The sequence below is a fragment of the Dendronephthya gigantea genome, unplaced genomic scaffold (genome assembly GCF_004324835.1).
Source record: "Dendronephthya gigantea isolate DGI-Jeju-01 unplaced genomic scaffold, DenGig_1.0 000029F, whole genome shotgun sequence".
Lineage (NCBI taxonomy): Eukaryota > Metazoa > Cnidaria > Anthozoa > Malacalcyonacea > Nephtheidae > Dendronephthya > Dendronephthya gigantea.
In genome coordinates, this window is record NW_021163039.1 from 2108618 (window position 1) to 2124576 (window position 15959).

At 37.5% G+C, this 15959-nt stretch overlaps 2 protein-coding genes across 2 annotated transcripts; one reads left to right on the forward strand and one right to left on the reverse strand.

Moving 5' to 3' along the window:
* Window positions 1-1870: 1870 nt before the first annotated feature.
* Window positions 1871-4848, forward strand: LOC114523966 (uncharacterized protein K02A2.6-like). The gene is made up of 2 exons (XM_028545034.1): window positions 1871-2102; window positions 3653-4848. The coding sequence occupies exons 1-2, from the start codon at window positions 1871-1873 to the stop codon at window positions 4846-4848; spliced, it is 1428 nt and encodes a 475-aa protein (XP_028400835.1).
* A 6165-nt stretch (window positions 4849-11013) lies between these two features.
* Window positions 11014-11796, reverse strand: LOC114523967. The gene is made up of 2 exons (XM_028545036.1): window positions 11552-11796; window positions 11014-11434 (listed from the first exon to the last, which is right to left on the reverse strand). Exons 1-2 carry the CDS (start codon window positions 11794-11796, stop codon window positions 11014-11016), a joined length of 666 nt encoding a protein of 221 aa, XP_028400837.1.
* Between the last annotated feature and the right edge of the window lie 4163 nt (window positions 11797-15959).

Consider the following 15959-nt stretch of genomic DNA (forward strand, 5'->3'; position numbering starts at 1 on the left):
TTACTTGATTCAAAGCTTTTAATTTATCATGGGTTGATATCCTGATTCAAAGCCTTTAACTTATTATGCGTTAATTACTTGATTCAAGCCTTTGTTTTCCCTTGAACAAAGGATAATAAATAAACAACGAGAACAACGAAAAACGCTAGCTCTGCGGCGTCACATTAAAAAAATATGTCAACAATAATAAATAAGCGAACGAATTTTTCGTTGTTCTCAGCAGCATAAATTAATGTGTTTTTTTAATATATTGAGGCAAGACACTTAGATATTTAAATAAGTGCCATTCAAAAGAGCATGTTTAAAATTTCTAGTGGATGAAAAAACGATAAGGATATTCTAGTTCTATCAATTGTGACATAGCAGTGCACTTAGTTTTCTCTAATGAAACAAAATGACATTCAATAACCTAATGGAAAACAGTAGCCGAATTATACTAGCATTATCACTGGAATGGGAAAGATGATGTAATGGATCGAGTTTTGATGCTTGTGCAAAAAGACCACATCCCAAACTTGGACGCAACCACGCATGGTCTAATTAATTTTGTGAAAAAAAACATTCCGTATTTCCGTGGATATACTTTAAACTCAGACAAAGGTTCTTCGCAAGAAAGTCACGAGTAATGATTCGGGTTTTGATGCTTCGTACAAAAACATCACATCCCAAACTTGGACGCGGCCATTGTCCCATTAGTTTCTCGAAAGTCAGACAAGAGAACATTCCGTATAATTCTTAACGTGAAGATATTTGATTAGTCAGTCAAAAGTTCTATGCAAGGAAATCACCAGTGCATGACACAATCACGAGTTGCAATGAAATTGAATGCCGTGAATCAGTTGTTGTGGAATTGAAACTCTTCGCATGTGCTAGGCGAAAATAAACCAATTAACCCAGGTTTAGCACTAATCCTGGGTTAAATTTAACCGGCTTTTGAACAACCGGCCCCTGGTGTGTATGACGAACAAGTTTTTTCGCCTTGCCAATTTTATTTGCTCGTGTGTACGCGAAAAATTTGACAAATTTTTCTTGACAAGTTTTACGATAATATGAGCCATGATTAAATGAGTATACGACCGAATCTCAATGCAAACAAAAATTGAATCTCAAAACAAACAAAACCTGCTCCATTGGTTCAAAGATATTGTTGCGCAGTTGCCTACAATTCCTTGGGCAATTCCTTGTCAATTCCGTACACACGGGCATTTTTCCTTGTTCAAAATCTGGCATGAGTCGAGACTAGCTTTTGAACAAGGCTCCTTGTCAAGGAAAACTTGCCAATTATTCCACCTGTACGGGCTTAATTGACGTTACGCGTCATCATTGAATATTTATTTTAGAGATTTTTTGTGGGTAGCCACTGCGCATTCGTGGCTAACCACTATGTAGTTGAAAAAGTGTCTGTGGGCATACGCACGTCTGTCGTTAATCTTCGGCTTTCGTCGGATAAACGAAAAGTGACGAACATACTCTTCGTTCGTTTGTCAATACTTTCGGAAAATTTTGTGAATGTTTAGTTTAAAATAGGGAATGGGGAATGCGGGAATGGGGGAATGCGGGAATGGAGAATGCGGGAATGGGGGAATAAGGGAATAGGGGAATAAGGGAATGGGGGAATAAAGGAATGGGGGAAAAAAGGAATGGGGGGATAAGGGGATAAGGGAATGGGGGAATAAGGGAATTGGGGAATAAGGGATGCGGGAATAGGGGAATGCGGGAAGGGGGAATAAGGGAATGGGGGAATAAGGGAATGGGGGGATAAGGGGATGGGGGGATAAGGGAATGGGGGAATAAGGGAATTGGGGAATAAGGGAATGCGGGAATAAGGGAATGAAGGAATACGGGAATGGGGGAATAAGGGAATGGGGGAATGAGGGAACGCAGGAATGGGGGAATAAGAGAAGGAGGGAATAAGGGAATGGGGGACCCGGTGAACGGTGAAACCGTGAACGGTGAAACCGGTGAACGAGTGAGCGGGGGAACCAGGGAATGGGGGAACAGGGGGATTGGGGAACCAGGGAACAGGGTAAAGGTAGAACTATGGACTCATCGAGCAGCTAAACTAATAGTAACAGTCCTGAGCCTGAAAGGAACAACTGTTAGTATATATTAGGTGTGTATACAGTATATATGGCTCTCTGCATCTAGGATGCTACTTACAAATATATTTATTGTTATCAATGCCAACCTGGCAAGTGTTATAATTGTAATTGTGAAACTCAGGCACTCTTGTATTCATTTTACCAAAGTGAAAAATCAAAATATACTTGCTTTTCAGTAAAAATTAAAACTATAAATAAGATAATGGTATTGCATGTTGTGTGCTAGTGTGTTCATTTAGTTGGCATGCAAAATTTCATTTCAATAGTGATATCTATTCAAAATATAATGACAAATGCAACACATATATATGTTATATGGGAATAACATTGCTCAAGAAACTGTTCTGTGTATATAATTTTCATGCATGTTTGCATTTGCTTTCAACAAAATCTATAAATGAACCCACTGGTCGACCCTTAACTAATTAAGGACCGTCATCCTTTATTAGCGGGTTGGGGGCTGAAGAGAAAAGGGTAGGGTAACTGCATGAAAATGAAGCGTTATTAACAATATAAATCCTTTCATCATTTAAATCTGAAACCAGGCATGAACTAGCTGTACAATCCTAAATCATTATACATCAAGTGACTGACATCAGCAATATATAGTCAACATATTGGCTCTTTCCCAGTCAGCATACAAAGCTTAAAATCTTATAAAATCTTTAATGAGTCTCAGTCATTCCTTGCATGGTAGGAAGTCTCAGGCCTATAGTTAGTTCATGAAAACATTATATCAGAAAATATATAATCAAGTATATAATCAAGTAGGGCATTTAGATATTTATTGTAGTACAGGAAGTATTTATGTATTCCAATAAATGTCATAAATGTTGTAATGTTATATGTTATTGTATAATGAAGTAATGTTGTGTAATTGTACTGCCGCTGTACAATGTATTCATATTGGGGAATTATTACATCTTATTGTTGATTAAACATGTGTTCTTAATGCTCGGGAATTTAACATATTTGTTTTGGCGACGAGATGGGATTATGACTACCCTTGGCAAGATCGAAGAGTTCGACATCCGCAGTGGTAAGATTGATCGTTATTTGGAACGTTTGGAACAATATTTCGAAGCAAATGGCATTTCCTCGGACGACGAAGACTCGCACCATAATAAACGTCGCGCCATCTTGATCTCTGTTTTGGGCGCTGAAGCGTACGATATCTTGTTTGATCTTTGCTCTCCTCATTCACCGTCTTCAAGAATTTTGACAACCTAAAGACGATTCTAAAGTCGCATTTTGCTCCGAAGAGACTAACAATTGCCGAACGTTTTCGATTTCACAATTGTAAGCAAAATGAATCGGAAAGTGTATCGGAATTTGCCGCGAATCTTAAGAAGCTAGCTTCCACTTGTGATTTTGGAATATTCCTTCCTGCTGCTCTGCGTGATCGTTTTGTGTGTGGCTTACGCAGCTCAAGCCTGCAAAAGAAGTTGTTGGCCGATGAGCATACCTTTCAACAAGCGCTCAAAGTTGCCTTAAATCATAAAGCTGCTGAGAAAGACGTAGCTGAACTTAACCAAAAAACCCCTCCACAGATCCTGTACACAAGATTAGTCCACCGAGTGCCACCCGCGTTTCCCCACCTCCACCACCGAATAATAACAGGCAGAAATGTCCAAGCTGTGGTGAAGGAGGCCATCGTAGATCCAGTTGTAAGTACCGAAATCTTACTTGTCATTCATGTGGCAAACATGGTCACATTTCTCGTGCTTGCAAGTCACCAAAGTCAGTACACCAAGTCGAAGGAAGCCCTGAAAATGAGGACACTTTCTCTGCATCCCTATATAAGCTTGGTTCAAATAAGCAGGCCATCGTGACATCTGTCGAAGTTCAAGGTCACCCTCTCTTGATGGAAATCGATACAGGGGCCAGTATCTCAATTATTTCTCAGGAAACATATAAGAAACATTTCTCCAACATTCCACTTGTACGCAGTCCCACCAATTTACACACATACACTGGAGGGAACATCCCTGTTTGTGGACAATTCTTAGCAGTGGTAAACTACCAATCCCAACAAGCAAGTCTCCCTCTTACGGTCGTGGGTGGATGTGGACCCTCACTACTAGGTCGTGATTGGCTTCACAAGATTAAGTTAAATTGGCACGAGATTCTGAAGATCGAAGTGTCCTCCCCAGCTATTCCCACCTCTAGCAATCAGCGCCTGCAAGCTGCCATTCAGCGACACCCTGCCATATTTCAACCGGGACTTGGCACACTTAAGGGAATAACAGCCCAACTTGAATTGAAGGATGGTGCCAAGCCGAAGTTCTGTAAATCCCGCCCTGTTCCATATGCCCTGCAGGGCGCAGTGCAAAATGAATACGATCGTTTAGAGCAACAAGGCATCATTGAGAAAATTGAATACAGTGAGTGGGCTACACCCATGGTCCATGTTCCAAAAAGCGATGGTCAAATGCAAACCCGCTCATGTGGTGATTATTCTGTTACCCTCAATCCTTCCCTTAAGGTACCTCAGTACCCCATGCCAGTACCCGAAGATGTTTTCCGACAGTTGAGTGGGGGAAAACTGTTTACCAAATTGGACCTTACCAATGCCTATCAGCAAATGCTGCTAGATCCCAAAAGCCAACAATACGTCACCATCAATACTCACCGTGGCCTCTACAGATACAAGCGCCTTCCTTTTGGCATAGCGTCCTCACCTGCCATTTTTCAGCGCACCATGGAGATAATTCTACAAGGCTTGGAACATGTCACAGTCATTTAGGATGATATTCTAATCACTGGACTGGATGACAGTCACCACCTAAGCAATCTTGAAAAGGTGTTGGAACGCTTAGACAGCTATGGCTTGCGATTGAAATTAGAGAAGTGCAAGTTCATGCAACCATCGGTCATCTACATGGGGGTCGAACTGTCGGCAGAAGGTATCTTACCCACCGAAGAGAAAATTCAGGCAATCAAAGATGCCCCTCCCCCAGAGAACTCCACCCAGCTTCGGGCCTTTTTGGGCATGGTAAACTACTACAGGAAATTTATTCCGAACCTCAGCACCATACTGCAACTCCTCAATCAACTACTGCAAAAAAATCAGCGATGGACATGGACGCAAAGTTGCCAACAAGCATTCAACACGGCCACGGAAGTCCTTTCATCGTCAAAGATCTTAGTACATTTTGACCCAAAGCGGCCCGTCATCTTGGAGTGTGATGCCAGCTAATACGGTGTTGGCGCTGTTATTTCACACAAGTTTCCAAATGGTGATGAGCGCCCCATTGCCTATGCATCCCGCTCCCTCAACCCAGCTGAAAAGAACTACAGCCAAATCACAAGGAAGCTTTTGCCATAATTTTCGGTATAACCAAATTCTACATGTACCTTTATGGGCAAAATTCACACTCTACACTGACCATCAACCATTATTAAAGGGGAAGTCCACCCTGAACATAAATTATGGTGAAATGAAAGGCCTTAATATAAGTAGTTGCTGCGTAAAATATTTTGTCCCAGATCATTTTTGTTAGCGATTTATCGTGCGCTATATACCTTTAAAAATTGCAAATAGAAGCTCGCAATTTTGCCATATTACGGCGGCTCATTAAAGCTCAGCGGTTTGCGGTCGTGACGTCGCTCGAGTGCTTCTATCCGCATCGTGAGTGCTTAATTGTATGGAATTGTTGTTGTGGTTTCTACTCGAAGGACATTTCGTGAAATTTTTACGTATTTTATGGCTTTGTAACTCGGAATTTATCTGTGTCTACGCAGTACTTGTTATTGTCTCACTCTTCTGTCACTGTGGAAAGTCGATACGATATGGGGCAGGATGTTAGAAGATATTAAACATATGACTGTTTACATGATTCTGTACTTGACAACGCTAATACTATAGGAAGCAAAGATATTGATATAAATCGGATTTCTGATCAATGTCGTAAGTTAGTCTGCAGAATGATAAGACTTTCCTGTAATATAATATTGAAATAATGTATGTTTGATCATAATAAAGTGTTTTGACTTTATACCTAGTTGTGTTAATTCGTATTTGTTGTTGCTATCGTTCGTTGAAGTATAAATTTATATGTTATATACCTTTGGAATTTGTTGAAATAATAGTAAAAAATGCCTCATTGCATGGTGCCCAAATGTACTAATGGATGGCGCAAAACTAAGGGAACAGACATATCTTACCATCGTTTACCCACTAACCACATGAAAAAACTTTGGCTTCATCAAATTCGCCGAGATAATCCTCGAGATGCCAAACATTCGTTTGTGTGTAGTGAGCATTTCACACCTGATTGCTATGTTATTCTGCTTTCTGAGAGATTGTGCGGCTAGACGAAGAGAAAGCAATTAAAACCCGACGCGGTTCCAACAATTTTTAAGCACACTGAGAATGCACCAAAGACCCAAACCAGATTATTGAGCGAAAGGCGACGTCGTACTCAAGAAAAAAATGAGGTATAAAATTAAATTAGAAAATATAAATTATGGTTTCAATAGGTAACCAAAGAATAAAATTACACGTATAGTAGTGTGACATTTCTTCCATTTGACTATGTAGATTTTGCAACAATTATTGACAGAAAGATTGAGTGATCATGATAATGATGATGCAGGGACTTCAACTATAAGTTATAACATTAGTTGTGACACTATTGAAGCTTGTCAGAATCAAAATACAGGAACCGATTTCCCCACATACATAAATATCGGAACACAGTGTTGTCTTACATCTAAGGCACTTGTTAATGCTCAAACACAAACTGATGAAAGTTTTCTATTCAACCTTGGTAATACCATTGACCAGCCAGCACCATCTGCACCCACGTTTTTATTAGATCACAACTACTATGCTGATCACCAACATTTTTTTGATATAAAAGCCAAAGAACAGCTGAACACCTTGCCATCCACAGATATTGCATCAACCTCTAATGACAACCAAGACCTTGATGAACCTGGATCTGAAACTAATAGTTATAATAGTTCAATTGATGATCACCAAGATGACGATTATCAGCCTGGCAATGAACCTCTACCAGATGAGATAGATGAAATTGAGCCTGAAACTTCCTTAAATACCTTTTTGCAATCCAAGAATTTTTTAGTTAATGAAAAATCCTTGGAAAAACTTTTTAATTTATGTAATACATGTGGACAGGTCATAATTGAGAAGAAAAAGATAAAAAAAGGAAGCATGGTATCAGTAAAGTCAACTTGCATGCAGGGCCATACAGATGTATGGAACTCACAGCCATATGTTGATGGAACGCCATTGAGCAACCTACTCATACCAGCAGCTGTTATGCTCACTGGAAACACATTTGCACCCATAAATCATTTTGCATCATGCATCAACATGCAGTTAGTAAGTAAAACCACCTTCTATAAAGTACAAAATAAATATGTTATCCCTGTTGTTCACAATACCTGGCACAACCATCAAAAACAACTGTTGCAAAACGTCACCCTTACGAAAATGTTCTATAGAATCCTATAGAATATGCTATAGCATATTCTAAATCCTATAGAATATTCTATAGGACTTCTTATCCTATAGAATATTCCATTGGCATATTCTATAGAATTTACAGATCCTATAGAATATTCTATAGGACTTCTTATCCTATAGCATATTCCATTGTCATATTCTATAGAATTTACAGATCCTATAGGATATTCTATTGTACATAAATTCACATTAAATATCGAATGATATATTCTATAGAACATGCTGTACACAATAATCTATAAAATGTTATACAGAATGTGACTTTATGTAATAATTAAGGCAATTTAAAATATAGCAATTTTACTACACGATTGATATTGGTCGAGAAATGTGTTTTCATCTGTTTAGAAACACAAAAGTTGAATAGCATCATATTCGTGTTTTGTGTGAGGTCCTCTCGACATACTTTTTAAATCTTAATGTTAAAATTTTCCGCAAAAATCATTCGTTTTGTAAGGACAAATCACAAGTATTTTAGACATATCTGTTTCATAATATGCCTGTTCGCAGGTTAGATGGCGGGCGTTTTGCCCAAACAAGGCCGCAAAGTTATGTGGGACTTGTGTAACTGACACGCATAACGCATTATTTTCAAATTGTGAGCGCGTCTTTGTCATTCGTTCAACGTTTTATAACTGATACTGGTAGAATTTAGCGAGTTTTTCTTTCGTATTTGAACATAAAATACGCAGTACTTGAATTTGTCGATGAGGAGTATAGAAGGTTGGTGAAACGCGCTGGATTATGTGAGAAGAATCAGAAGATTCGGATAATTTTGTGAATGGTACATGACTATAGACTAGGATCGTGAGAAAGAAATTGTGTCAAGGCCATCAGAAAATTTCTGAAAGGTTCCATTGACCCATCTACAATTTCAACAATAACATGTGAAGCTAAAGTATTGGAATTAAGTGGTGAGTGTGTTTGTAGTTATATGCTATAGCCTATATGTTTGTGCAGGCAATTAACAAAATTCTCTATACCCTTTATATTGTATATAGAATACTTAATTTTTAATATATCATTCTAAGAGTGAATATAATGTCTCAAGTGTTTAATTTTGCATTTACTATTAAATTTGCAGATTTGCTTATGTCCAAACATCATACTATAAACCAAAGGTCAAAATGGTATAATTATATTTGTAGGTGCCCTTATGTCCCAGTGTCTCAATAACAAAGACTCAACAGAAGGTTTTAAAAGGAAAAGGCAATTAATTTTAAAGGATTTTGTGTACTCAATATTATGGGTATATTGTGGAGCCGGGAGGTTCTGTCCACACACTCCATGACAGGAAAGATCTCCAATGCATTAAAGGAGAAGGATGCCAAGCCACAACTTGACAAGGAAAAAGTCAATGGCATATGTGGTAAGCTGATAACTTATTTCAGTTAGCTAAATATATTGTATACTATTTCATCACTCACAGCATGGTAAGACAAGTCCTGCATTTTTAAATAATTTTTCAATCATATTCCTTAATGTAGAGTATACTTCAAAAAGATATGGTTGTCCTGCATCTGAAGTGTGACAAGTAATGCTAAGAAAATGCTAAAAAGAAGTCCTGCGAAAAATAATGAACTGAGCTACTGGTCAGACAAACACTTTAAAAATATCCAACATATAGAATAATAGACAATAATTAATATTACCAAAATACATTACAAACAAAAGTATTCAATGTTGCACAACTTTTGATGTACTGATACATATATGCCAATATTTCTAATATATATCTTTTTATTCTTGAAGTGATTTTCATCATTGATGTTTTCTCATGGCTAGACATAATATATTGGTAATATTGCACAGAAGAGTGAATAGCACATCTTAATTGTGTAATATTGCAATTGCATGTTCTGTAGAATATGCTACTGTATGTAGCATATCCTATAGCATTCTATAGCATCTTCTATAGCATCTTCTATAGAATCTTCTATAGGATCTTCTATAGAATCTTCTATAGCATCTTCTATAGCATCTTTTATAGCATCTTCTATAGGATCTTCTATAGAATCTTCTATAGGATCTTCTATAGAATCTTCTATAGCATCTTCTATAGCATCTTCTATAGCATCTTCTATAGCATCTTCTATAGCATCTTCTATAGAATCTTCTATTGAATGTTCCATAGAATATCCTATAGAATATTCTATAGAATTAGTGCCAAAATCTTTTAGAATATTCTATAGGATATTCTATAGAATATTTCAATAGAATATTCTATAGAATATTTTCGTAAGGGCAAAGAGTTGAACAAACCTTTGAATGTTGCTGGAGATGGTCGGTGTGACAGCCCAGGGCATTCAGCAAAGTATGGCACCTACTCTCTTATGGATGAAGCTTCTGGAAAGCTGATCGACTTTAGCTTAGTCCAAGTGACAGAAGTTTCATCTTCAAATGCAATGGAATATGAGGGATGCAAAAGGTCTTTGAACAAGCTTATTGGCGAACAAATACCTGTGCGATGCCTTACAACTGACCGACATGTTACGATTACCGCTCGAATGAGGTCGGACTTTCCGAATATTGTCCATCAATATGATGTTTGGCACTTAGCAAAGTCAGTTACAAAGAAATTAACAAAAAAAGCCAAAAAAAAGTGTAATGAAGAATTGCTACCCTGGATCCAGTCAATATCAAACCATTTATGGTGGAGTGTTGCAACATGTGGTGGAGATATTGCTGTGATGATAGAGAAGTGGCTTTCAATCATTCACCATGTTGCAAATAAGCACAGATGGAGGGGTTGCAAGCACTTTAAGAAATGTATGCATCACACATTGAGCAGAAGTGAAAAGAACGAGTGCCATGGCTAAAACCTGGATCTCCTCCACATGTTGCACTTGAAGATGTAGTAAACAACAAAAAGCTACTGAAAGACATGGAGAAACTGACAGAATTTCGTCACACCGGTGCACTGGAAGTCTTCCACTCTCTTATGCTTAAATACGTGCCAAAGAGAAAGCACTTCAGCTACAGAGGTATGTTAGCTCGAACGCAGCTTGCAGCTTTGGATCACAATCACAATTGCAACAGACCACAAGCATTGGTCAAAAGTGGTAAAAACAAGGGACAACAACAGTTCAAGGTAGAAAAACCCAAGGCAAATAAGAGTTGGGTTTGCAAGCCAATAAAGGAGAAGAAAAATTATAATTATCTGTCTTCAATGCTGGCTGATGTGGTGAAAGCAAAGAAACATGGCATTAAAGTTATTAAAGAACCAGCTAAAATGCCAAAACACATTGCAAAGGAGACTAAACCTAGTAAACAGTCTGTGATTGAGAAACACAAATCCAGGATGTCAAAGTGATTGAGACATGGATTTCTTCTTATAAAACATTTCACACTTGTAATTTTTGGAAATATTACTTATAGATCTATATAAACATTTTGTTTAAGAAAAACTACCCCTACTCATTCATCAGCAAAATGAAAACCTTCAAACTCGAAAAATTCTTCTAAGCCAGGGGGACAGAAATGTGCTCTTATACAGCTAACTGCACATGATGGCAAAGGTACTCTAATTTCCTTCCCCAAGGTACCCCAACACCACCTAACAAACTGTCGATAAGCAACATGTCTGTTCCTTTTATGTCCTGGACCTTCAGTTGCTGTTGTTCCATACTGCTGCTTGTAATGATACCAGGCAACTTGAAGAACCCATGGATTCAAACAAACAGATGCAAATGCAGGATTGTCAGTTATACAATTAGGTTTACTCTCTAGCTTGTCTGTCTCAAAAACTTCGTCGTTTTTGTTCATAACCTCAGCTACTTCATGACAGCATACGCATTCTTCAGGACGGTCCATGATTTGACAATGTTCACAGGTACACCTGTAAATAATTTTATACTGTAAGATACAGGAGAGGCACCTTTTACAAGGTTTGAAATACACCTCAATGGTTATTAAAATGCCAATTTAATTAAATTTTATATCCCTAAAAAGAAACAGCTTACCAGTCTGAGCCAATCTATTTTCATCTTCTTCATATTCGCTACTTTCATCGCCGCTATCATCACTTTCCGAGGCAGCCACAATCTCTAGGACAGGCTCGAACTGGTAAGGTTGTAAACCCATTATTTCTCCCTCAGCATACGCATAAGTGTCATCTTCGTCGCTTATACTGCCGCTAGATTTATCACTTTCTTCATCGTCGGTAGTGTGAATATGTTTTACGCCCGACATTGGCTCCATTTGGCAGAGTAAAAGGTAAAAAATTTATACACAATCTCTCAACAATCAACAGTGAACACGGTTTCATGAATAAAAGAAACATTTTATTATGATCAAACATACATTATTTCAATATTATATTACAGGAAAGTCTTATCATTCTGCAGACTAACTTACGACATTGATCAGAAATCCGATTTATATCAATATCTTTGCTTCCTATAGTATTAGCGTTGTCAAGTACAGAATCATGTAAACAGTCATATGTTTAATATCTTCTAACGACCGCAAACCGCTGAGCTTTAATGAGCCGCCGTAATATGGCAAAATTGCGAGCTTCTATTTGCAATTTTTAAAGGCATATAGCGCACGATAAATCGCTAACAAAAATGATCTGGGACAAAATATTTTACACAGCAACTACTTATATTAAGGCCTTTCATTTCACCATAATTTATGTTCAGGGTGGATTTCCCCTTTAAAGATTCTCGCACCTGACTCGGCAACTCCTGTTCTTGCAGCCGCCCGCTTACAGCGTTGGTCCTTACCACTCTCCTCCTATACCTATGATATCAAATTTAAGAAGTCAAAAGACATAGCCAATGCAGATGCTCTTTTCAGGCTCCCTCTTCCCTACACCACAGACAACAGTGTAGAAAACCACCTTTACTATGTTGCAGATCTTCAGTTAACCAACCTTCCAGTTTCTGCCCAGGTCGTTGCCCGTGAAACTGCCCGAGACAAGACGCTTGCCAAGGTACTCACCCTTAATCAAAATGGCTGGTTTGAAGGACCTTGCAAGGATTTCACTCTTCAACCTTTTGCATTACGACGGCACGAACTTTCAACAGAACAACGGTGTATCATGTGGGGTTTTCGCGTGGTTATTCCTCCTTCATTACAGCAGCGCCTCCTTGAAGAGCTCCATGACTAATAATGAAAACTTTATTGATTTTTTCTCTTATACGTACAATTGAAAATCTCTCTTTTAAAGGTAATTTACAATTGGCTACTTGATATATGGAGATAAGATAATGGTTACAATACACAATTACATTACAGAATATTATATATATATAGTTCTTTAGTATGTTAAATATAAAATTAGAATTTCATCAAATCTGGTTTGGACCATTCTTTGTTTCTACAGCAGAAAATATAGTATGTCGATCTAATAGCAATATTAATAATTTTTCGAATAATATATTTTACATGACTTTGATTTGGGTACATTAATTCTAGCATTTTTATGAAAGCAGCAGATTGTTTGTCGAAGACGCCAAGAGCACTGATGGAGAGATTAATGAACTTTACTGACTGAAATTTTTCCTTTTGTTCCACAATTAATTCTTCATATTTGGAGTATTTGCGCTTTATATTATTTCTAAGGTTAGTTTCAAAACCAACGGTAAGTTCCAATACATACAGACAATTGTCCTTAGTCAAGATTAGTAAGTCAGGACGGTAGCTATCACCAGTTATAATGGAAGGATTCAGAAATGAAGGCAGATCGGCGAAAATATCTTGGATTTGTTCTGATTGGAGGTTATTGGCTATAAAATTGAGAATTGAGTCATGTCTCTAGGTAAATCGGTCTAAATAAGAGTTGCAGCCAGCAATAACATGTAACAACGTTTCACGATGAAGGCAAAACGAACATTCAGAAGATGAAGAGATTCCCCATTTCTTCAGGTTATTTCGGGTCGGTAGTGAATTGTTTATATAACGAATTGTGAAGTTAAAAATGTTTCTCGGTAGTTTGGATTGACAGGTTGGCCAAATCGTGTTCACTTGTGATAAAGAGAATTTCGAGATACTGGAGAAGAATGATCCTTGACAGATTTTGAGTTCGTAGTTTGTGTTCATGATTTTCATGAAATGATTTGATTACTTCCTTTGTTGAGCTGTACTGGTCATATTGTATGTTAGTGTGGTTATTCGTCATTTTCCAGAGGTGCTTTATTGGATTCATTACATGATGCTTTTAATGCTGCTCGAATCGTTGTTTGACACTGTATAAATTTTTTTGATGGTGGAATGATGTTGAGACCAAATTTGTTGGTTGTTAAATGCACATTACTCAATGTTCCAGAAATAGGTATTTCAAGCCATTTACGGATATATTGGTTGACGATTGAGTCTAGGTTTTCTGAAATCCAGGTTTGCGAAAGATTTGCTACAGTTAGATGCCAGGAGAGTTTTGATAGAACATATCTGGTGTATATAAGGACTTTGTTTTTCGGATGTAATGGTTTGAGGTCAATTTCTTTCATTATACTAGTTAAGAGGCTGATTAGTTCAGATTTATGTTCATTATTTGTCATTTCAAAATCGAAATATCTACCCAAATAGCAGAACGACTTGCCAAGTTCCGTCGCTGGAATAAGACAACTGTTCATGATTAGTTTGGGAAGATACTGGACAGATTTAGTGAGAGCCTTTTTCATGCCAAATGAACTGCATTTATCTACTCTAATAATCATGTCAGACCAACGACACCATATTGCAAATCGGTCAAGTAGATGCTGATTCTCTGATTGTTGACTTGTGATTACCGCGGCATCATCAGCAAATTGGAACCAGTGGACAGGGTTGAGAAGTTTATGCGAAAAACCAAACTGTTGATATTTCTCAGTTCTAATATGTTGAATAAAAGTGTTGAAGCAAAGGTTAAACAGCAACGGACTAAGACAATCTCCTTGCAAAACACCACGGCCAACGTGTATGAAAGGGGTACTAAATTCGGATGTGATAATTGATGTTCTGAAGTTTGTGTAGAGGCTTTTAATAAGGAGTTGTACATGATCTGGTATGTGTGATAACAAAGTACAGATTGAATCAAATTATGATGCACTTCGCCAAAAGCATTTTTGAGGTCAAGGAGGGTTATTACGAGAGATCTCTGTCTGGTTCTCGCCTGATTTATAATATAAGCCATTTGCGCTGTATGTTCGAATGTTCCTGATATATTGGGAGTGAATCCTTTTTGTATTTTATGTTCAATGAAATTATTGGAAATTAAGTAAGTAAACATTGCGTTGCGAAGACTTGATGTGAATACTTTTAATGGCACTGATTGAAGGGTTATTGGACGAAAATTTTCTGGCGAGATTGTGTCACTTTTCTTGTGGATTAATATTGTGCAAGCCTTCTTCCATTCGTCGGGAACAGATCCTGAAAGCCACACTGCTTCGATTATGTTTGTTAGGTAAGTTCTTAAATATGAACAACGTTTAAAGCAAATAATGGAGAGTTGATCGAGAGGACACGGTGAGCCAGATGTTTTCATCCTACGAATAATGTTGGTCACTTGTTGATATGTCGGTGGTTCAAGGTCGAATTCGGTAATCGGATTAGGTAACAATGGAATCCAGCTTGGTATTTGAAATAGCTTGTTTGGTTTCACTTTAGCTAAGATGTTTTTAAAATACTGGTAACAATCATTCATTCCAAAAGTTGGAAGCATTGACTCATTTCGGTTTATGACGTTCTTTATATATCCCCAAAAATTACGTTCAAAATATTTATCGTGGTTAAACGATTCGTCGGTATTATTAACAGAATATTTATTTGGATTAGTGCTAAGCTTTTGGCGCACGAGACGTGAAACATATTTAATTTCAGGAAGATCAGAATTCGTCGATTTAAGCAATTTCAAAGCTTTCTTTAGATCCTTCACATTGTGATTTTTATACTTTACAATGAGTGTTTTATCCGGTAAGGTTTCTATAAAACCAAAATTTTCGGCGAAGTGGTTGTAGATAGTACTGTTTAGATGTGATATCAAGGTGTTTAAATTGTGGCTTGTGATTGGAGGATTAAACTGTAAGGCAAATTTGAAATACTCATTGGCCGTTAACCATTCGGAATCAGTTTTAGGTAAATTTATACCCCTTTTTAACTCAGGATAATCATCATTTAAGGCATCATTACACACTGAAGAGTTGCCGGTGTTATTCAACTCTCCCACATCGTCATTGTTGCTATCTTCATATTCTTTAGCATCCTCAAGTAATTTGTCATTTAGCCCCAATATGACCCTGCAGCTACGTTGATGCATTTTCAAACCTCGAGCTCCTTTGCATACTTTTCCACAACAGCATTTAACTACTAATCTTTTAGCAACAGATGTAGATGGGGAACTAATAACTGGTTCCAAATTGATATTATATGAAGTTGGTATA

What these genes read in the sequence shown, in the direction of transcription:
- LOC114523966 (XM_028545034.1), top strand. Translation starts at nt 1,871, where the DNA reads ATGAGGGAACGCAGGAATGGGGGAATAAGAGAAGGAGGGAATAAGGGA. An exon ending in CCTGAAAGGAACAACTGTTA is followed by an intron (nt 2,103 to 3,652) that starts GTATATATTAGG and finishes ACCCCTCCACAG; the next exon opens with ATCCTGTACACAAGATTAGT.
- LOC114523967 (XM_028545036.1), bottom strand. Translation starts at nt 11,796, where the DNA reads ATGGAGCCAATGTCGGGCGTAAAACATATTCACACTACCGACGATGAA. An exon ending in TTGGCTCAGACTGGTAAGCT is followed by an intron (nt 11,435 to 11,551) that starts GTTTCTTTTTAG and finishes AATTATTTACAG; the next exon opens with GTGTACCTGTGAACATTGTC.